At 49.7% G+C, this 21,877-nt stretch overlaps 1 protein-coding gene across 1 annotated transcript in view; it reads right to left on the bottom strand.

The window, feature by feature from the left end:
- Positions 1-21,877, bottom strand: part of Nlrc5 (NLR family CARD domain containing 5) — a 57,369-nt gene that overhangs the window by 10,586 nt on the left and 24,906 nt on the right. The window contains exons 20-33 of the mRNA XM_045142712.1: positions 21,731-21,814; positions 16,531-16,614; positions 13,193-13,282; positions 12,924-12,986; positions 11,075-11,158; positions 9,029-9,112; positions 8,242-8,331; positions 7,884-7,949; positions 6,277-6,360; positions 6,110-6,193; positions 3,029-3,115; positions 1,816-1,896; positions 826-909; positions 534-626 (exon numbers count right to left, since the gene is read on the bottom strand). Coding sequence (XP_044998647.1) covers positions 534-626; positions 826-909; positions 1,816-1,896; positions 3,029-3,115; positions 6,110-6,193; positions 6,277-6,360; positions 7,884-7,949; positions 8,242-8,331; positions 9,029-9,112; positions 11,075-11,158; positions 12,924-12,986; positions 13,193-13,282; positions 16,531-16,614; positions 21,731-21,814 — 1,158 coding nt within the window. The remainder of the gene's footprint in view (positions 1-533; positions 627-825; positions 910-1,815; positions 1,897-3,028; positions 3,116-6,109; positions 6,194-6,276; positions 6,361-7,883; positions 7,950-8,241; positions 8,332-9,028; positions 9,113-11,074; positions 11,159-12,923; positions 12,987-13,192; positions 13,283-16,530; positions 16,615-21,730; positions 21,815-21,877) is intronic.

The raw sequence follows: 21,877 nt of genomic DNA, 5'->3' as shown, positions 1-21,877 counted from the left end.
TCAATGACTGTTGGCTCTGATGAGTTTCTTTGCTATGTAGCCCAGGCTGGCCTCAAACTTAGAGTGATCCTCCTGCCTCAGCCTCCAAAGTGCTAGGATTATAGGCATGTACAACCACACCAGCTTAAGAGTTTCTCTTCTTCCTTCTTGCTTATTTATTTATTTTTATTTTATTTATTTGAGAGAGAGAGGGAAAGAAAAAGACAGATAGAGAGAATAGGCATGCCAGAACCTTCAGTCATTGCAAACAAACTCCAGATGCATGTGCATCCTTGTACATCTGCCTTATGTGGGTACTGGGGAATTGAACGTGGGTCCTTTGACTTCACAGGCAAATGCTTTAACTACTAAGCCATCCCTCCAGCCCACCTTCTTATTCTTTAAAAAATATTTTATTACTTATTTGACATGCAGTCAAATAAATAAGAGAGAGAAAAAGGCAGAGAGACAGGGAGAAGGAGAGAGAGAGAGAGAGAGAGAGAGAGAGAGAGAGAGGGAGAGAGAGAAACAGGCACATCAGAGTCTATACGTACCTGAAACTCTTCAGCTCACACAGGGACAGCAGGAGATTTCTCAGCAGCTGAGAGCTAGCATCGTCACCATTGCAGAGGTTCATCTGAGACAAGCTAAAAGGGTCCACGAATATTCTAGAAGAGTTTAAGCTGGGCATCTCTCAGGGGTTACTACAAGGGAAGGACCCTCTAAGAACTTCCCTATGCCATCCTGGGTCTCTGGTCCATAGGGAAGTGGGGCAGTGGGCTGGAGGAGACATTGGGGCAAGTGGAGAACTCTGGGCCACCCGCAGCCAGGGTGGCTGGTGCCAACCTGAGCTGCCGTAGCCTGTTGCAAGTCACCATCAGCTGTCTCACAAGAAGACTGTGGTGGGTTCCAAGATCACAGTGAGCCAATCTGGAGGCAGACAGGGAGGGGTAGTTTCTGAACACAGTCTGTTATGGGAGATTCAGTCTCTGCATTTCAGTGTAAATCAATGCTGGTCAAAGAACGTCCTACAATTTATTATGAACAGTGCTATGAAGGAAGAGTCCAGATGGGTAGCTTATATGACTGCACAAGTTATTCACTGCACAAAGGTGGGCACCTTGGCAAGGAGATAAGTTGGGCCTGAGATTAACCATGCTGTTTCCAGAGTGTGTACATGCATAGAAGTGTCCCCTCAAAAGGTGTAATTTTATGTTTGTTTTTTTTTTTTTGGTGGTGGTGTTTCGAGGTAGGGTCTCACTCTAGCTCAGGCTGGCCTGGGATCCATTATGTAGTCTCAGGATGGCCTCGAACTCTAAGTGATCCTCCTACTTCTGCCTTCCAAGTGCTGGGATTAAAGGCGTGTGCCACCACACCCAGCTAAAAGGTGCTATTTTAATATCCACCAGTTGGGTGTTACATGTTATAAACCCTGTGTCTATGAATGTGGATAATGGGAGGCCTTGGCTAGGTCTTGCAGGTCAGGGATCCTCTTTGAGATGGTGGAATTTAAGCAGAAGCTTAAAGGATGAAGGAATATGACTAAGTGAAGGAGGAAGAAAGTAGGAAGGAAAATGACGTTCTGGACAGAGAAAATGGCTTGTGCAAAGGCCCAGAGGTCAAAATGAGCAAGGTAGTATTTGAGGAACTGGAAGAAGGTAGGGGTGAATTGGGCTGCCACTGGGGTAGGGAGAGTGTGGGGAGCAGACCTGTTAAGCTGTGGGAAGACATCAAAGAACACTGAGCAGAGGCATAAACAGCATTAGTGTGAAGATGCCACATCTCCAGATCCCTGCCCTCAGCCACTCCCCTGAGACCCCAGGTACTGGGTCCCACCTGAGTGCCACAGCCTCTGGATTCTCTTCGTGATGGGGAAATTCCAGCTGGATCCACAGCTGCTGCTGGGTCTCAGAGATGCTGAGGAGGGAGAGGAACCAGCATGAGGCCCAGGGCAACTTGTCCTGGTGGGCTGAGCTGGGCCTGGCTGCTGGCTTGGGACTCCCAGCTTCCAGACCTCGGCATGGCTCTCTCTGGAGTGGGATAGGCTCCCCCATCACATGTACCAAAGGTGGCATCTTTCAGTTCTTTCTTTTTTGGTGTTGGGATGGGGGTCTAGGCTTCCCACTTGCCAGGCTGGTATTCCAGCTTGAAGCTGTGCCTCCAGCCTGCTGCCCAGACTGGCTTCTCTCCCCCAGGCTCCAATGATTTTCCTGCCTAAGCCTCATTTGTAGCTGGGATTCCAGGCATACTGGTGAACCTTTTCAGACCATGACAGAGCTTAAACAGACATCCAAAGGCAGTTCCAGAATTTTCCAAGAAGGCGCTGAAAGGTGGCAGTGTTGGGGGAAGAGCAGAGCAGGGAGGGGACTTGACTTCAGGCCATATTGGTACTGGAGCTCCCCGTCTGCCCAGATGCCAGGGTCATGGGTGGCGTAAGGGTGGGGCTGTGACTTGGGTAAACTTTGGAGATTGAGCTCAGAAAGATACTAGAGCCTTCCCAGGGTCTTTCTGGGTCACTCCTAAAGCAACCGAGGTGATGCTATGTGGCTGGTGGCCGCCCAGGCCTCTTCATCCCCTGCTCACCTGCTCCTCCAGCCCAAAGGGAGGGCAGGATACTGTTTCAGAGCTGGAGGCCAGAGAGGCACCGCCCTGAGCTGCGGCCAGCCACTCTCCAGGGTGAGATCAGCAGCCAAATCTTTGTTCCCAGTCACTCCTGTCAACCCTGGTTATGCAGGGGTCACTTCTGGGTAACCAGTGTGGACTCCCAGCTGTGTCTGCCTGGATAAACTCTCTCTCTAAACCCAAAGCTGCCCCCCTTTGACATTGTAGCCTGCTTACTATACAAGTCCCGCCAAACATGTAGTGCTCCTTGTGTATGTCCAGGAGCAGCTGCCACCTTAGGGCACAGAGAATTTGCTAGTGACACACCTGTTACCCCACAGGACAAAAGACTAACATCTAGACGAGTGGACGAGGGAGGGTCAAAGGACAGTCCTGTCCCCATGCTCATGGCAAGGCGAGTTCCCAGGGGGCTCTCCCTTGGACTCACCTTAGCTCAGCAATGAGGCCTAAGGCATGGGTACACACTTCCAGCAGGGCTGGCACTCCGACTTGGCCCACCCACGGCTCCTGTACTCTGTCAGGAAGGGACACAGACGACGTTTCCTAGGGTGAGGAGCCACTAAAGAGCATACTCTGGAGGGGTAGTTCCAAGAGGGGCCTGTGGGCTTTTGACTTATTTCACATAAATTATAAAATTATAAAATCAGTCATGTGTTAAAAAAGGAAATTAAGGGCTGGAGAGATGGCTTAGCGGTTAAGCGCTTGCCTGTGAAGCCTAAGGACCCCGGTTCGAGGCTCGGTTCCCCAGGTCCCACGTTAGCCAGATGCACAAGGGGGCGCACGCGTCTGGAGTTCATTTGCAGAGGCTGGAAGCCTTGGCGCGCCCATTCTCTCTCTCTCCCTCTATCTGTCTTTCTCTGTGTGTCTGTCGCTCTCAAATAAATAAATAAATAATGAACAAAAAATATTTAAAAAAAAAAAGGAAATTAACATCATTCTTATTCCAACAATAATTTTGCAACAATGCAAACCAAGAATTGTTTTACATCCTTCCTTTTGAGACAGGGTATCACTGTGTAGACAGCTGTATTTCACTATCATTTTATTTATTTATTATTATTATTTTTTTTTTTTGAGGTAGAGTCTCACTCTAAGTCAGGCCAACCTGGAATTCACTATGTAGTCTCAGGGTGGCCTCCAACTCATGGCAATCCTCCTACCTCTGCCTCCCAAGTGCTGGGATTAAAGGCGTGTGCCGCCATGCCTGGCTTCATTTTTAAAATTTAATTAATTTATTTATTTGAGAGACAGAAAGATGCAGATAGAAAGAGAGAGAGAGAGAGAGAAAATAGACATGCCAGGACCTCTGGCCACTGCAAACAATCTCCAGACACATGCACCATCTTATGCATCTGACTTACTTGGGGACTGGGGACTGGGGAAGTGAACCTGGATCCTTAGACTTTGCGAGCAAGTGCCTTAACTGCTAAGCCAACTCTGCAGCCCTCCTTTTTGTGTTTTTGAGACAGAGTCTCATGTAGCCCAGGCTGAACTTGAACTCCCTATGGAGCCAAGGATGACCCTGAACTTGTAATCTTGCTGCCCTTGTTTCCTGAGTACAAGGGTTACAGTTGGGGATCACTAAACTTAGTCAATTTACCATAATTTTAAGAAATCTGACTTTGGTGAACAATCAAGTCTTAGACGCCTTGTTGTGGGCTACAGTCAGCCATGCACAGTGCTGCTCCTGAAACCAGGTGTTGGAGTATAGACATATAAGCTCATCTCATGGAGTCTTTGTCATATCTTCTTTTTAAATTTTTTTAAATGTATTTTATTTATTTACTTATTTGAAATAGAGAAAGAGAGAGACAGAATGGGCACACCAAGGCCTCCAGCCACTGCAAAAGAACTCCAGATACATGCACCCCCTTATGCATCTGGTTTACGTGGGTCCTGGAGAGTCAAACCGGGATCCTTTGGCTTTGCAGGCAAACACCTTAACTGCTAAGCCATCTCCCCAGCCCTATATCTTCTTGATATAGCAAAGTCAGTGGTTAGAGGAGCAAGCTCACGGCACCACAAGGAAATGACCAGACACATCTATGGCCTGTCCCACCCTGAATGTGCCTGATCTCGTCTGACTAGACACATACCTGCAGAGGGCAGATGCAGCTGTAGACTAAGAGAGGGCAGAGCTGTCACTCTACACAATTTAGAACCTTGCAGGCTTGGACCAAGAGCTGGCTGTTTCACTCAGAGGCCATGTGGGAATTTTAGTTAGATAGGGAATTGCCACTGGGTTCCTATAATCAACCGCAAACTTCTTTATTTTTAAAGAGATTCATGGTTGAATATTTAGGAGTGATATTTTGTGAGATCTGTAAGTTAAAATACTTTAGCCAGAAACAGTATGAAGGCTGGAGAGATGGCTCAGAGGTTAAGAGCACTTCCTGTGCAACCTTGAGGACCTGAAGAGGCCCGAGAGACCTATTGAGTTTGATCCCACCGAAACAGCTAGGCATGTTCACACATGTCTATAAAACCAGTCCCAAAGTGAAGAAGAGATCACAAAAACAAGAAAAAAAAAAAAAAAAAAAGGCAAGCTCTGGGATCAGCAAGAGATTCCAGCTCACCAAAGAATGGGCAGAAGAATAAAGCCTGACACCCGAGGTATGTGTGTGTATGCGCATGCATGCAAAATGTCTGTGAGCATATGCTTATCATGGCGCATGTGTGGAGGTCAGAGGACGAGTTCAGGTGTCAGTCCTCGCTTTCTGTCTCTCTGAAACAGAGTTTCTCTAGATGGCCCAGGAGCATCCTCAGGGAGCCTAGTGTCTGCCTCCCTTCACGCTTTAGGCTTGCTGGGATGACCGACGTTCCTGCTACAGCGTCTGGCTTACATGGGTCGTGGGGAATTGAGCCTCGAACAGGGGTCTTTAGGCTTCGCAGGCAAGCGCTTAACCACTAAGCCATCTCTCCAGCTCATTTATTTATTTATTTTTGGTTTTTCGATGCTGACCCGGAATTCATTATGTAGTCTCAGGCTGGCCTCAAACTCACAGCAATCCTCTTACCTCAGCCTCCAGAATGCTGAGATTAGAGGCATGTGCCATCATGCCCAGTGTGATTTTTTTTTGTTGTTATTATTTTTTTTTCGAAGTAGGGTCTCACTCTAGCCCAGACTCACCAAGAATTCACTATGTAATGTCACGCTGGTCTCAAATTTACAGTGATCCTCCTACCTCTGCCTCCTGAGTGCTGGGATGATAGGTGTGTGCCACCACATCTGGCCTTTTTTAATTATTAGATATTGTTTCTTTTGCACTGGTGAGGATTGAACTCAGGCTGCATGAATGCTAGGCAATTTCTCTATCACTGAACTATACCCCCAGCTCTGTTTGTTTCATTAAACCCCAAAGCATGGCTTCCTCCTCTTCAAGGACAACTTTCCTGTGTGCCTGAGGAGTGGTCCTGGGACCGAAGGGTAGGGAGCAGAAAATGACCAGGCCATGATTCTGGGCCCTCCTCCCTCACCCTCCCTACCCTATCCCAGCCCAGGAGATACCTGAGGCCAAGCAGCCCCGTCTGCCGTCTCACGAGGCTCAAGAGGACTGTCAGCTGCTGCAGGTCCAAGTGGCACTGCGTCAGCCTGGGGACAGAGGTCAGTCAGTAGCATGGCTCTAGCATACACCCTACTCCTCAGCATCCCCAGGGTCTGTGCCCATCACTCACGAGAGCTCCATCAGCTGCTGGGCTTGGCTCAGGCCAGCGGCCAGTCTGGGCAGGTGCTCGGGCTCGAAGCTGCACTCGCTCAGCCTGAGGGCAGAAGGTAAGAACAGGGGCCTGGAGGGGCCATGGGCCACTGCCTCCCTGTCTAGTCTTCTCAGGACTTCCCAGCACTCAAAGAGTACAGACCTGGGCCAGGGCCTACGGAAGGTGCCTTGGGAGCTTTCTGACTATTTGTGAAGTCTCCCACCCCTCCACAGCCACAGAGCTATTGGAAGTCAGTGACTTGTGGAGCCTGACTCCATGCCAGGCACAGTGCCAGCCCCAGGGCACAGGGTGCCTGCCAGCTGCGCATCTCATTTAGTCCTCTCAGCATCGTGTTTGGGGAGCTGCTGATGGCTTGGGCGACCACTGACTAACCACAGTGCATGCAGCTGCTGAGTTATTTTCTCGGGAGGCAGAACTGGCTGGGGCTGAATCAGCCTGACTCCACCAGCTACTGCTTTAGTTCAGGGTCCTGGGGGAAGGGTGAGCCTGCGAGTGAGTTGTGACCCTGCCCTCCTCCGAGAATTTTCTCTCAGAAAGGGCAGAGGAGGGAATGCCACCCAGTGTGAACAGAGCAGAGAGGCTCATCAGTCAGGGCATTTTCATAGTGTGTGTGTATGTGTGTGTGTGTGTGACAGAGAAAGACAGAGAGAAAGAGAGAGAGAGAGGGAGGGAGGGAGAGCGCAAAGTCTTCAGGGCTGAAGCCTGTATGTGCATGCACATGTGTGTACATATGTATATACTATGTAGTATGCATTTTGTGTATATAGTAAGTACATATGTGATGTGTGTGAGTACATTATCGTGTATGTATTTTTGTGTGTATGTTATATGTACGTGTGTGTTGTGTCGTATGTAGTTTGGTGGGTGTTGTGTGTGAGGTTGGAGGAGGAGAAGAGCATGGGAAGTGGCACCGGGGTCTGGCTGTGAGCGATGCCATTAGGCTAAGGAATTTCAGTTGCATCTTGGGGACAAGAAGAAGCCATGGAGGGCTCAGGATGTACAGCGACACAGTCAGATGTGCACAGTTCTGCTCCTGACAGTGCTGTGGGGTGAGCGTGTGTGCGTGGGCGGGGGGAGAAAGCCAGGCTGGAGATAGAGGACTATTTGGAGGTCATAAGCCATGCAGAGGAAGTGGTCCAAGGCAAGGATGGCGGGGCTGGGCTGGGAGAAGGAGACCCAGCTCAGGACTGCGGGTGCTGCAGAGAGCCAGGCCTTTCCAGGTGCTGAGCGCAGCACTCACTGAATGCTCACACTCCCCCTACAGGCAGGCTGCACTGTGGTCCCCGCTGTTCAGAGAATAGAAACCCAGCGAGCTCAAGTACCTTGTTCAGCCTCACACAGCTGCAAAGTGGCAGGGCTAGGCTTCCTGCATCTTAACCTTGACCTCCAGAAGTCTCAAGACTTATAGCCAGCATGTAGGAAAGAGGAACGAGTACAATGCAAAGGTCCTGCCTAAAGTGAGACACGCAGCATCGTGGCTGATCTGAGGACCAAATTCAGGCAGCGAGCTAGAGCAGGTCCAGTGAGAGAGTCATGGGCCTGCTCAACACCCAACCTGTGATTACCTCAGTGTTATGCCAGCCTCATCCTGCTTGGAGAAGCGAATCCGGAAGTGCTGCTTGAAACCCAGGCTGTGAGAGAGGAGAGCAGGGAGGCATGACATCAGCATCCTGGGCCCCCGGGGGATGCAGAGAGCAGAAGGCTGGGCCCACGGCATGAGGGGAGATGGAAGGGTCTTTGTCTCCCAGAAACCCTTCACCCACTCTGCGTGGATGGGCACATCCGGCCCTCTCCATTCCCATAGCACCCACATCATGGACCCCCTGATTCCCTCCCGCAGAAGTGAGACTCAGTCACAGAGACACAAGGCTGTAGTGTAAGGCTCTTGCAATCCCCTCCATCAGTCAGTGGTTAACAGCTTACTTCACCAAGGCCTGCCGGATATGAGGGCAGAAAGGCAGGGTCTCCAGCAGGTGCAGGGTCCCTTCCAGAGAGATGCGATTGTGGCTGAGGCTAGGGGAGAAGTGAGATTCGGTGGGGGCTCTGTCCTGCCCCTTGCCTCCTTTTCAGCTTATCGTCTAAGATGCTGACACTGAGGCCCAGAGAGAAGTCCAAAGGGTTACTACTACCTCACCCAGGTGGCAAGGTCCCAGGTCCTGCATTCTCAAGACCTGGCCTTGCCATGCCTGTGGCTCCTGTGGTTACGGAGGCCAAGCTGGCCACTCCAGCCTGGGCTAAGTAAGGGATTCTCAGAGCATCCTGCTCAGTTGCCTAGCAACAGGTTGAATCATGGCTCTGGTGTCACTGGGGAGACAGACTGAATGTGTGTGTGTCCTCCTGCTGCAGGACATCTTACAAATTTGTGTCCCATGGATAGGATCAAAGAGATGTCAGGGATGCAATTAATAGGTGGCTGCAGTTCCACACCAGCTGGAAGGGATGAGATGTCGACTTCTTGCCTTGGGGTCAGCTTGGCTGAAGGGGACACGGAGGGGCAGATCCACCCTTCTATGAGCCAGAGTCTCTCTTCAGTGTCTGGCCGTGGATATGCCCAGGGTGGGCATGAGGGAGGAGGAAGCCCAGGAAGGGGGTCAGATCTCCCCTTGCCCTCATTGGTCCTTGCTTTCATGGGCCTGGGGACACTCTCTAAAGAACTCATGTTCTTGCTGCAGGCAGTTGCCCAGCTGTCTTGGGACTGTCCTCCACTTACTCAAGCCAGCCGGCGATGGGCAGCTGCGGCAGGTATTCCAAAATGTATCTGAGCCCATCGTCCCCCAAGAGGTTGTCTGTGAGGCTACAAGAGGAAAAGAGTAGTTGGGAGTGGTCACTCTGCTTCCCCACGCTCTGGCGGCTCCTCGTAGTCCCCATGGTCACTAGCTGCCTGGCCACTAGTCACACCACCACCACTCTGAGCCACCACGCCCACCTTCGCCAACCATCATTTCCATCACCTTGAGCATTGCCAACAGCTCCCGCCACCCCTACGCCTTCCCCTCACCAGCACCACAGTAAGCCAGCTCTCGTTTTCTCTGTTAATATCTGGTGATGCCCTGGGCTGGGGTCTCCCCTGCAGACTTGCAGGAGTTACAGGAAAACTAGCCAGCTTTTCCCTGCCCGTGGTTGATGCCAGTTGGAAGCCATAATTTCCGAACAGGAATAAACTCAGGAAAGGGAAAAAACATTTGGCAGACACGTGTATCTCACAGATTTCTTCCTTTAATTTGGGAGTGTGACATCAGAAACTGCTAGAAGCTGTATCCGAATGCCATGTCCTATTCCCTTCCTGGGTCTCAGCTGCACCTTCAGAAATGTAATCATGGTACCCTGAGCATCTGACTTTCTTCCTATCTCTCTGACCCATTTGACATTCGTTTATTTGGCCTTTTCCTGAGAAGCTTCACGTAAAAATCACTTTGTCTCACAAAGCCAACTAATAAAATGACCTTTAAAATTAAAAAAAAAATCCCCTTTACAATGAAAAGCAGAAAATCCTGGAGACATGTTGCTCATTCATCCTTTCTTAAAACACATGCTTTTGGGGACTGGAGAGATGGCTTAGCAGTTAAGGCAGTTGCCTGTGAAGCCTAACGACCCAGGTTCGATTCTCCAGTACCCATGTAAGCCAGTTGCACGAGGTGGCACATATATCTGGAACTTGTTTACAGTGGCTGAAGGCCCTGGTGTGCCCATTCTTTCTCCCCCTGGCCTCAATATAAGTAAATAAATATTTAAAAAAAAACACATGCCAGGCATGGTGGTGCATGCCTTTAATCCCAGCACTCAGAAGGAAGAGGTAGGAGGATCGCCATGAGTTTGAGGCCACCCTGAGGCCCTACCTTGAAAAACAAAACAAACAAACCACGCGCTTTTCACCAGCCGTGATGCTCTTCTCAGCCACATCACAAATGAAATGTGTGTTTTGATACAGGGTCTTGCTATGTGCTGACCTTGACCTTTCTATGTAGCCTGGGTTGGCTTGCCATAGCAATCCTTGAACCGAGGTTAGGTGTGTAACACCTCACCTGGCCACAAAAGAAATTTGAACTGTGTGGCTATACATTTATTTTTGTAGACGGTTACTTTCTCTCCCAATAGTCCTGGGCTGACTCCATCAACTGTGAACAAAGACTGCATTGCACTAGTTGTGTGATGCTGGACAAGGTCTTAAGTGGTGCTCCAGGCCCCACATTTGAAAATCTGCAAAGGCTGAATGTAGTGGGCCAGCATGAGGCTGGGATAGTAGCCCAAGCCTGTAATCCCAGGGTTTAAGAGGTGGATGTGGAAGGATCAGGAGTTCAAGATCATCCTCGGCCACATATGGAGTTGGAGGTCAGCCTGGACTACATGGGGTCATATCTCAAAAAACTAAAACCACTCTAACTAAACAAATAAACAAACCTCATAAGCCAAGATAAACCCTTCTCTCCCTCCCTTTCCTTCCTTCCTCCCTACCTCCTCCCTTCTTCCCCTCCTCTTCCCCCTCCTTTCTTCCCTCCTTTCCTCCTTCCTTCTAAATTTCTAAGTTGTTTTTGTCAGATATTTGGTCATAGAGATGAGAAAAGAAACTAGCCACAGTGGGTGCAGGACAGAAATAAGAACACAGTGAAGAAGGTCTTAAGGAGTGACTGAGTGTCCTGTGCGGTCCTTTTGACATCACATATAAGTGCAAGCTTACAGGGATTCACACCCTCAGGGATTCACACCCTCCAGCCCCACCCATGTGCACACTCCTTTCCCCTCCTCCTTCTCAGCTTACTCCAGCTGCCTGAGGGCTTCACACTGGCTCAGCATGTGACACAATGGCTTCATGTGCTCCTGGCGAAGGCTGCAGCCCGTGAACCTGCAAGAACAAACAGGGGACACGAGGCTCTCAATCCTGGCTTTTCCCAGGCGCCACCTGAGTTCCAGATGGTCCCCACTCCACCTCTGGAATTACCCATCATGCATGGTTCCTGTGCTATGAGGCTGGTCCCACTTGGAGCCCCACATCCTTCTCTGGGCAGGAGTGGTTCTTAAAATGTGGTCCCCAACCAACCATGTCAGCATTACTTGGGAACTGAATCTTGGGGTCCCACCAAACCCATGGAGTCAGAGACTCTAGGCCAAGGTCTTCTGGGTGATGGTGACTCAAGTCCAAGGGCTATAGCTCACCCCGTCCCCACTCCAAGGAGAAAACTTAGACCTGGGGACTGAGGGGAGGGGAGGTAGAATAAGGGTGACAGCTACTTTTACCAAGGGCTGGGATGTAAAGTGATAATAAGGCCGACTATGCAATGCTTACAGCGAGACTGCACAACAAGATAAATGGAAAGCCAGAAATTTTTTAACTTAAAAAAATTTAAATCCTAAAAATCAAAAGTTGCTAAAATTACTAGCTAAAAAATTTAGCCAGGCGTGGTGGCGCACGCCTTTAATCCCAGCACTCAGGAGGCAAAAATAGGAGGACTGCTGTGAGTTCAAGGCCACCCTGAGACTACATAGTGAATTCCAGCTCCGCCTGAGCTAGAATGAGACCCTACCTTGAAAAACAAAACAAAATCACCATGATTGCTTTAATTTTTCTGATTCTTTTAAAAACATTTTATTATTTACGTGTCTTATTATATTATGTGTATATGTCCTCTTGCCACTGCAAATGAATGCCAGACCCTTGGGCCATTTTTTGCTTCCAATTTCACGTGGGTGGCTTGGGAACTGAACCTGGGCTGGTAAGCTTTTCTAGCAAGAGTCTTTAGCCACTGAATCATCTCCTTCTCTAGAGTCTTAAATTCTCCATCACACTCTTCATATTGTCCTTAAACTCACCCTCTCTCTTTCTTAAAACAGAGTTTCTCTACGTAGCCCGGACTTGTTCTGAATTTAGGCTTCTCTTGCCTCAGCCTCCTGAGTGCTGGGATCACAAGCATGCACTGCGTGTGTGCTCCTGTTGCTTACTATTGAACGCTGTACAGACAAAGTGGGTGCTTCTGGGCTTGGAGCACTCAGCTGGTTGAGCTCTGCCCAGTGTCTTTTCTCCTTGCCGTGTGACCTCACTGTCAGTGCCTAGCAATGTTAGCCATTCACTGACTTATTCCACAGCCAGCAGAGGAAGGTAACGCCTCAAAGGGGCTCCCAGGGAGCTCACCAGAATGTAGCTACCTCTGCAGCTATATCCCTCAAAGGCCACCCTCTTCCCTCACTGTCCCGACTCCAGAGCTGTTGTCAGCTGAGCACTGTCACGAGTCTGTAGGGGAGGAACGTCCCTTGTCTGCGCATGCTCTGGGCCTTACATGTTGCTTTGTCCAACCCTGCCATTGCTCTGCCTTCTACAGCTATAGAAGCTGGGGGTGTCAGAGGGTAAGCTGCTGGCGCAAGGCACCAGGCCCTGGTAGCACTGGGACTCGAGAGCTACTGGGAAAGTTGGGAGGCCCTTTCTGCAGGCTGGGCCCTAGGCCCTGGTCTAGTTAGATGCATGTGAACTGCGAGTCAACCCTCTCTGGACCCCTGTTCCTGCGTGATGCAGAAGCTTGTATCCTGCACTCTGCTCTTGCTTCCCAGGAGTCGGGCCTATCTGTCACCTGATTCCACTGGCTGTCGGGAATGGGTGTGTAGAGGGGAAGACTTACCCACAGCACACTCCGTTCTGCTCCTTGCTGGATCCAAAGTGCAGGGCCACGTGATGCAGGGAACTGCAGCAGAGCGGACACCAAAGGCTCAGCCTCTCTTGGCCTTGGTCTTGGCCGTGGGGTGCTAGCGGGTGCGTGTGCAGGGGAGGGCACGCGCTGCTCCTTTACAAGCCCAGCGTGTGGCTTGGTGCTGCCAACCCCTCAAACCCACCGATCCTCCAGACCTCACCCACTAATACCATTTCCGTGTGGCCCAATACAATGCCCACCTGAGATCCACCTTCCGAATCCGTGGGCACAGGCCAAAGATGTCGGCCAGCAGTAGAGGGCTTCTCAGGGACAGGTCCGTGTGGCTCAGCCTGAGAAGTAAAGAGCAAAGCTAAGAGGGAACGTTGGCCAAGAAACCTGGCTAGGCCAGAGGAAGAGGTGGATGACATGGGTGACAGCTGCATGAAGCGGAAGAGGACAATAGGGACTCAAGAGGAAGAAGGGAGGCTGAGCAAGTCCACTGGAGTCTGAGTCCCAGTTTTATCCTACAGGCTACGTGACCTGGTGCTTGGTATCGCTCCCTTTCTTTGAGCCTTGGTCTCCTTGTCTGGAAAAATACCCATGACATTCCTTCCCCTCCTGTGGGTGAGGGTTCCACCACATCCTGCCTGGCATCGAATCCCTGCTTCTCCTTATTATCATTACTGCTATGGTGTGTAGCCACTAGCCCAGATTTGAAAGGAGAGCCCTTGCTGGCAGAGTGGGACCTTTCAGATCCTTGGGGTCACTATTGCGATTTGGGGCCATTGACGTTTGTGTGTGTGTATGTGTGGGGCTTAGTCCTGCATTCTGCAAGATGTTAGTAGTGTCCTAAACTCTGCATTCGGAGCCAGTCATAGCCACCCCCATCCAATCACAGCAACCACATGGCTCAGTGACTTGCTGCTGGGTGACCAGTCAGGCTTGACAGTCGTGGGGATGGAGCCCCTCTCTCTGAATCACAGCTTATTGAGCCAGGAACCCAATTGCAGGACTCTGGTAACTGGCCCAAAGAATGGGATCCAAATCACATCTCTGGCCCTGGGTGGAGGTGGGAGGTTCTGAATTGTCGGGAAGGTCACGAGATGACTTGTGTTGCTGGAACCTTTCCCATCAAAAACAAGGACCACTATTGCACCCTCCCTTGATAGTTCATCCACTGGGCCTGTTGGTCACCTGGGCAGGGAAAGTCTGGTCTAGAGACAGCTACTATATAGGTTGGCACAGTGGTCCCTTTGTCCACTGTCCACTCTCACCCTTGTGTCTCACTGCTCTCTGTGATGAACCTGACCTGGCCCTCCACCATGTTCTGAGCATCTCCTCTGAATTCTTATAAGAGTATAAGGACTGGGGAGCTGAAAGGAGTCTCAAAGCAAGATCCCAGCAACACCCGGAGGGGCAAGAGTACCTCAGTTGCAAACCGCTGTCTTAGAGAACATAAGGAGGATTCATTCATCTTGCCTGCAAGGTGCCCTTGGGTCTTTTAAGCCCTCCATCAGCTTGTCTTGTTAGCTCTACCTCTGATCCTCCCAGAACTGTTCATCATCTTACCCTGGCCACATAGCCTCTGCCTCTCTCTCTCTCTCTTTTCTATGTAGCAGTCAAGATGAACTTTATTTATTTATTTTCTTAAGATGAACTTTTGAAAATCCAAATCATTTGGTTGATTGTTAAATTCCAGAAATGAAAACTCAAACCTCTCCCTGGCTCCCAGACACTGTGTGACCAGCTGTGGCCATGTCCTTCCAACTCCTCTCCTAGCCTCTCCCTGCCAGCCGCTGGTCTCCTTGGTCTCCTTGGTTGTTCCCAGAACCTACCAAGCTCAGTCTTGCCTCAGGGCCAGATACATGTTGTGCCCCCTGCCTGGAATGCAGTTCCCAGCCCTCCCCAAGGCCAGCTCCCGCTCGTTCTTCAAAGTGTACTTGGGGTCTCCCCTCAGATGTCTCCTGATTATATCTCCATTATCTATGTCACCTTTCTAGCCACTTGCCACCTGGGGAAAAATATTACATTGTTGGCTACATTCGTCTTTTATTGTTTGCTTTTGATGAGACAGGGTCTTGCTCTATAGCCCAGGCTAACCTTGAACATGAGAGCCTCCTGCCTCAGCTTTTCCAACGCCTTGGGTTTCAGGCCTGTTCCTCTCTACCCACCCAGGTGGCTACCTTCATCTCAAGTTCGCTCTGCTCTTGGTTCAGTTCTCTTCACCAGCACCAAGAAGGGGCTAGTCATTTTCTTTCTCTGTCAAGTCAGTAACACCCTAGACAGCCTGGCCCACAGCAGGCGCACCAACAGTGAGGCGTGAGTAAAACAAAGCTGAAGCCTGGGCAAGAGCCCTGCTGTCCAGCTCGTTTCAAAGACAGATGCAGAATTAGGGCTGGTGCTCTGTGACTACAGCAGTGTGGATGTCAAGTGCCCCACAGCCCTGTGCCTTTGTGGTTAGGCCTCATACTCAATCCCCAGCTGGTGGAGCCTGTGGGAGAAGGAGCGGGGCTGCAGGAAGTGCGGCACTGGGGAGGACATCACCAAAGTTCATCAGCCCAGCTTGCTCACTCTTGCTGCTATGGCAAGACGTGATGCCCAGCCTCTCCTCTGCCATACTTCATCCACCATGATGAAACATTCCCTTGAAACTAGAAGCCTGGGATAAACCTTTTCCTCCCGTCAGCTGCTTCTGGTCAGGTGTTTGTCCCGGCCACGAGAGGGTAACTGGTACAGTGATGTAGGCAAAGAAAAGGCCCTTCCTGATGTGAGTTCTCTCACCTACCGCGCTGTCTATGGCTAAAGGGGTCCTTTGACCCATTCTCTCTGGACAGGGTGAGATCTGCTTGGGTTATGTAGCTGTTCTGTACTTGCTCACCTCAGGTCTCCTCCTTACACCCCTCTCTCCATCCCTCCCTTCTCGAAGGGCTGATGAGAAGCAAGTCCCAGGAGGCCATACAAGCAGTCTTCGGCATCCTAAGAGCTCACACTTGGTGCTCCTTGGTGTTGTTATGAATGCTGTGATTTAATTTCCTGTTGTATTTTTCCACCTCAGCTGTGGCTGCTTTCCCCACCCCAGCTAGAAGAATATTTAAAGTAAATCCTTTTTAAATTCTAACCAGTCTGCACTGAAATTAGAAAACAGAGCTTTAAGTATTTTGACGGATGCTGCTTAAATTCTTCCCCTTTGATGGAGTCAGAGGGTGACCTTCAAAGAAACAGTGTGAGATGTATGCATAACCTACATCTGCACAGGTCCTTTGGAGGGGCAGGTGACCTTTCTGTGGCTAGAGAAGCATGGCTGTCTATTGGCCACATATCTTTCATCTTTCAAGTGCTTTTGAGCTGGCTTCTGGCCTATTTGGTTCTCAATCCTGAGGATGGTTTGGGGTTATGAACCCCATTCGTCAGAAGAGAAATCTCAGACTCAGAGAAGACAAATAACTCATCCTGTTGTTGACAAAGAATTAAGGGGAAGTTAGAAGCAGATCTGGGTCCCCAGTTGTGCCAGATGAAATGCTAAGGCTACGTGAAGGAAGGAGGAGGGCAGAGGAGGACAGCTCCACCATGCCCGGGGGCAGCGGCCCTCCAGTCTTACTGCAGCAGGCTCAGCTGGGGCAGGCGGGGCAAGCTTCGCAGCAGGGTCTCCAGGCCCTCGTCGCTCAGGGTCTTACAGGACAATCTGTGAAGCAGAGGACCTGAATGAGGTGGGGGAACCGTCTAGAAAAGTTGGAAGCAAGTCTTCATAGCCAGGGCCTTCTGGAGGTAGGGCATGGCCAGTGTCTCCAGGGGTAGGACAAGGGAGTTTGGAAAACAGTGATCTGTATGAAACCAGTTTCCATTCCTGCAGGATTTCTCTGAGCTTGCAACAGCAGGCTACCAAGCCTTGGGAACCTCCTAGAGGCTGTAGTAGACTCCCCCAGACTACACAGGCTGGCAGGACTGAGGGGAGGGAGGGCCATGAACTGTTTGTGCCCTGAGTCGTGACGAAGCCACAGGTTGTCACTAGAGAGATGTGGTATCTGTGTCCCATAGGAACCTGCTAAACAGCTTATCACTTGTCAGAGCCCAGGGCATGCAGGAGAAATGCCAGATGTCCACACTTGGGCCTTTTGCTCTGAGAGGTGTGGGAGGCACATGAAACCTCCTGGGGGGGGGGCACTGGAACCACTTCCTGTTCCCAGAACCCTTTGGGCTGTGTTCTCTTCCTGCCTTCCCTCCTCTGCTATCTCTTTTTCCGTCCCTTTCGCTTTGCCCCTGCAGCTGTCTGGCCTCCACTCTTGCTGCATTCTCTGGTTGGCTGCAAGAAGCAGGCAGGAGCCCAGGATCAATGTAAGGAGGCCCGTGGGAGGAGCAGTGGCTCTGCAGCTGCAGCCCGCGGTGGCTCCTGCAACAAAGCTCAGCACAGCTCTGCGCTGTCTTCCCACCTGCCTGGCCTGCTCCCAGTCAGAGCTGGGGCCTTCCCTTACGGGTGCTTTTCCCACAGCACCTCCTTGTGTGGGCTTCTTTACACCCCAAGTCCACAGCAATTGGTCTCTGCCTGGTACAGGCAAGATTTACCCACACCGTCTTTAAAGCAATGGACACACGACCCAGTAGGTACAGAAACAATATGGACCTGTGGTGGTTGATCTTCGCTGGCATTGAGTATGCCCATGAGTGTTGGCAATAAGGATTCTGTAGGGGCATCAACTGATAAAGCACTCTCCAGTTCATATCCCAATTACAGCTGAGGAAGGGGAGGCTGAGACCCCTCTATGCTTAGACTCTCCCCCGCAGCTCTGCCTGGAGTTTATCACATGAAGCCAGGGCCAAGAAAACAGTGCCTAGTTAACCTGCACCCCCAGGGCCTACCATAGAGTGGGTGTTTAACAGGTAAATAAAGCAGAGATGTTTTGGGCAGCCTTGCTGCTCTGAAATAAGAAGTACAGCACAGCCTGGCTGCCCATAAAATGCAGCACCCTTGCTGTGGAGGGCCAGGATTCAAAGGCATTGATACAGAAATGCTCCTGTAAACACATCTCAGAAGCAGTGCCCTTGAATATAGATGGCATATTTGATTATTCTAAGGGATTATTGTTAATATTTGAAGTCTGACAATAGTTTTGTGGTTGTGTCAAAAATTTTAAAAAGGGGCTGGAGAGATGGCTTAAGCAGTTAAAGGTGCTTGCTTGCAAAGCCTAACAGCCTGGGTTCGATACCCCAGTGCCCATGTAAAGCCAGATGCACAAAGTGTTGCATGCAACTGGAGTTCATTTTCAGTGGCAAGAGGCCTTGGCTCACCCATACTCACTCTCTTTGTCTGCTTCTTTCTTTCTCTCTCTTAAATAAATAAATATTTGAAAATAAATAAAAAGTACTTATAGCTTTGTACACAAATGAAATTATAAGGCATCTTAAAAATGCTTTAAAATAATTTAGTGAGTATGTACATGGGCGTCCATGTGTTTATGTGGCAGCATGTATATGTATGTGTATATGTGCATGTGTGTGTACATATTTTTGGTGTTTTTTATTTTTAAAAAATATTTTTATTTATGTATTTGAGAGGAGAGACCAATAGGCAGGGAGTGAGTGAGTGAGAGAGAAAGAGGAAGAGACAGAGAGAGAGAAAGAGAGAGAGAGAATGGGTGCACCAGAGTCTCCAGCTGCTGCAAACAAACTCCAGATGCATGCACCCCTTTGTGCATCTGGCTTACATGGGTCCTGGGGATTGAACCTGGGTCCTTTGGCTTTGCAGGCAAGCACCTTAATCACTAAGCCATTTCTCCAGCCCCTCTTTTATTTTTTGAGATAGGGTCTTGCTGTGTAGTCCTGGCTGGTCTTGAACTAGCTATGTAACCCCATCTGTCCTTGAACTCCTGCTCTTCCTGCCTCAGCTTCTGATCACTAGGGTCACAGGCATGTACCACTGCACTTAGCTGTGTGTGTGTGTGTGTGTGTGTACGCGCATGCGTGTGTGTGCGTGTGTGTTGGGTTCATGAGGTGATAACTCCTAAGGGAGAGGAGGTACCCAAGAGTCATTTATACTCTCCATTTTTATATATTCTTTTTTTGTTGTTCATTTTATTTATTTATTTCTCAATTTTTATTAACATTTTCCATTATTATAAAAAATATCCCATGGTAATACCCTCCCCCCCTCCACTTTCCCCTTTGAAATTCCATTCTCTATCTTTATATATTCTTAAAAGTCTTCAGAACAATGCCTTTAATCCCAGTACTTGGGAGGCAGAGGTAGGAGGATGGCTGTGAGTATGAGGCCCCCCTGAGACTACAGAGTGAATTCCAGGTCAGCCTGAGCTACAGTGAGATCCTACCTCGAAACAACAACAACAACAACAACAACAACAACAACAACAACAACATGTCTTTTTAAAAGCTGTATAAACTACAAAGAAGCCTCACAGTGGGGAGATGACACAGTTAAACCCAGGCCCCTAGCTTAAATGAGCTGTGAAACAAACAAGGAAAAACTGCTAGCCAAACTCAACCAGGAGATGGCTTACAAAGCGATGGCTTATCCATTAAGGTGCTTGCCTACAAAGCCTAAGGACTCAGGTGTGATTCTCCAGAACCCACATAAGCCAGATGAACAGGTGATGCACGCATCTGGGGTTCATTTGCAGTGGCTGGAGGCGCTGGCATGCCCATTCTCTCTCTCTCTCTCTGCCTCTTTCCCTTTCTCAAATAAATAAATATTTTTTAAAAAGGACAGGAGCTGAATTGTATTCATAATAGGGGAAGAAAGATGTCAGTGGAAAGGCTGGCTAAGTTCCACCAAATCCTGAAGCTAACAGTCACTTCTACAGGTGGTTCCTTCAGTGTGCCAGATACATGAAGGTAATGCAGTTTGTAACTGAGGCTAAAACTGCTCTGAAGCACCTTGTTAAAAAAAATAAATTAGGGGACGGGTGTGGTGCCACAAACCTTTAATCCCAGTACTTGGGAGGCAGAGGTAGGAGGATCACCATGAGTTCAAGGCCACCCTGAGACTACATAGTGAATTCTAGGTCAGCTTGAGCTAGAATGAGACCCTACCTTGAAAAAACAATTCACCAGGGCTGGAGAAATGGTTTTGCAGTTAAGGCACTTGCCTGCAAAGCCAAAGGACCCAGGTTCGATTCCTTAGGACCCATAAAAGGCAGATGCAAACTTGTTTGCAGTGGCTAAAGGCCCTGGGGTGCCCATTCTCTGTCTCTTAAGATAAATAATTTTTTGTATATTTTTATTTATTTGAAAGCAACAGACAGACAGCAAGAGGAAGAGGCAGATAGATAGAGAATGGGTGTGCCAGGGCCTCCAGCCACTGCAAACAAACTCTAGATGCATGCTCCCCCTTGTGCTTATGTGGGTCCTGGGGAATTGAGCCTCGAACCAGGGTCCTTAAGCTTCACAGGCAAGCGCTTAACTGCTAAGCCATCTCTCCATCTCTCCAGTCCGCTACCCCTTTATTTTAGGTAGGGTCTCACTTTAGCCCACGTTCACCTAGAATTTACTATGTATTTTCAGGGTGGCCTCAAACTCATGGCGATCCTCCTATCTCTGCCATCTGAACACTGGGATTAAAGGCATGTGCCACCGCACCTGGCTATAATATTTTAAAAGATGAACTACATCTCTATGGCTTGATCTCCAGGGAAAGTCACACTGTTCGGGGACAAAAGCTAGATGCAGGGAAATCGCACACGGCCAGATCCTGCCTCTGTCAAGCAATGCACTCCTCACCCCCGTGTGTGGTTGAGCATAGGGAATGGTGTAGGAAGCTCATATTGGGGTGGGGGACATGGGCTATCTTGTTGGAAGGGCACTTGAGATGGAGTGAGAAAGCAGGACACAAGACTGTAGCAAACAAAGAAAAAGTACCCAGGTGTGATGTAAGCGTAACTGGGACCGCAAACACAGACTGTGCATCCAGAATGTGAAAACTCAAAATCCGAACTGGTATCATGTTGCAAGTGGAAAAATTTCACTCCTGTGACAGGCCGCAGGCAAAGTGCAGACACAATTAAAAATGCTGTACAACATTACTTTCAGGCTATGAGTGTAATGTATATATGAACCAGAAATGAATTGTGTACTTAGATCTGGGTCCTGTCCCCAAGACATCTCATTATGCATATGAAAACCTTCCCAAATCTGAAGAAATCCAAAATCTGTAATACTTCTGGTCTCACTCATCTTTGCTAAGAGCTACTCAATCAGCAGGTAAAAGTGGAATTTGCCAGAGGCTGCCAGGTGCAAAGGACAATACTGATTTAATGGGAGAAAAGAGCTGTTGAAATGAAGCTTTGGCTTCAAGCTCTTTACTTGAAGGCTTTATTGTATAAATTCACAGCAATGACATCCAAAGGAAAGGCTGACTGTCATTCTGCAGGTCCTTAAGTCCTTGAGGCCCAAGGACTTAAGGCCATATACCTCCAAGCCACTCAGCCTGCAGGTGACTAAGCCAAGACTTTTGGTCTATGGTGGTAGGGCCTGGGTGTTCTGGGGTGGGCGAGGTGTGAGTCAGGGCACGGGGCAGGGTTTCAGAAGCCAGGAGCTGCAGCCCCAGGGGAGACTTGCGTGGGGGACCTGTGGGGAGTGAGTGGGAAGGTGCATATCTAGCCTGATATGTGCAATGCAGACCCGAGGCCAGAGCTCCTTGGAGCTGGTCAACCCCCCCCCCACAGGTCCCAGAGCAGAGTCTGGTGGGAAAGGCCTGACTGAGAAAGACACATTACCTCCACCCAGGAAGCTCCCTCTCAGGTTTCTGTGCAGCCACCCACATTGTGCCCTCGGGGATTTGAGTCACTTACTGGACTTTCAGCGGCCCTGGGCAGTCCTCCAGAGCGGCACAGAGGCGGGCAAGGCTCGAGGGCTCTAGCTGACACTCCTGCAGACTGAGAAGGGGCAGAGGGGGAGATCAGAGAGCACTCAGGCCTGTGTTGAGCCTGAGAATCATC

This window comes from Jaculus jaculus, chromosome 1, assembly GCF_020740685.1.
Source record: "Jaculus jaculus isolate mJacJac1 chromosome 1, mJacJac1.mat.Y.cur, whole genome shotgun sequence".
NCBI lineage: Eukaryota > Metazoa > Chordata > Mammalia > Rodentia > Dipodidae > Jaculus > Jaculus jaculus.
The sequence above is the reverse complement of the archived record's forward strand: the minus strand, read 5'-3'. Positions and strand labels throughout refer to the sequence as shown.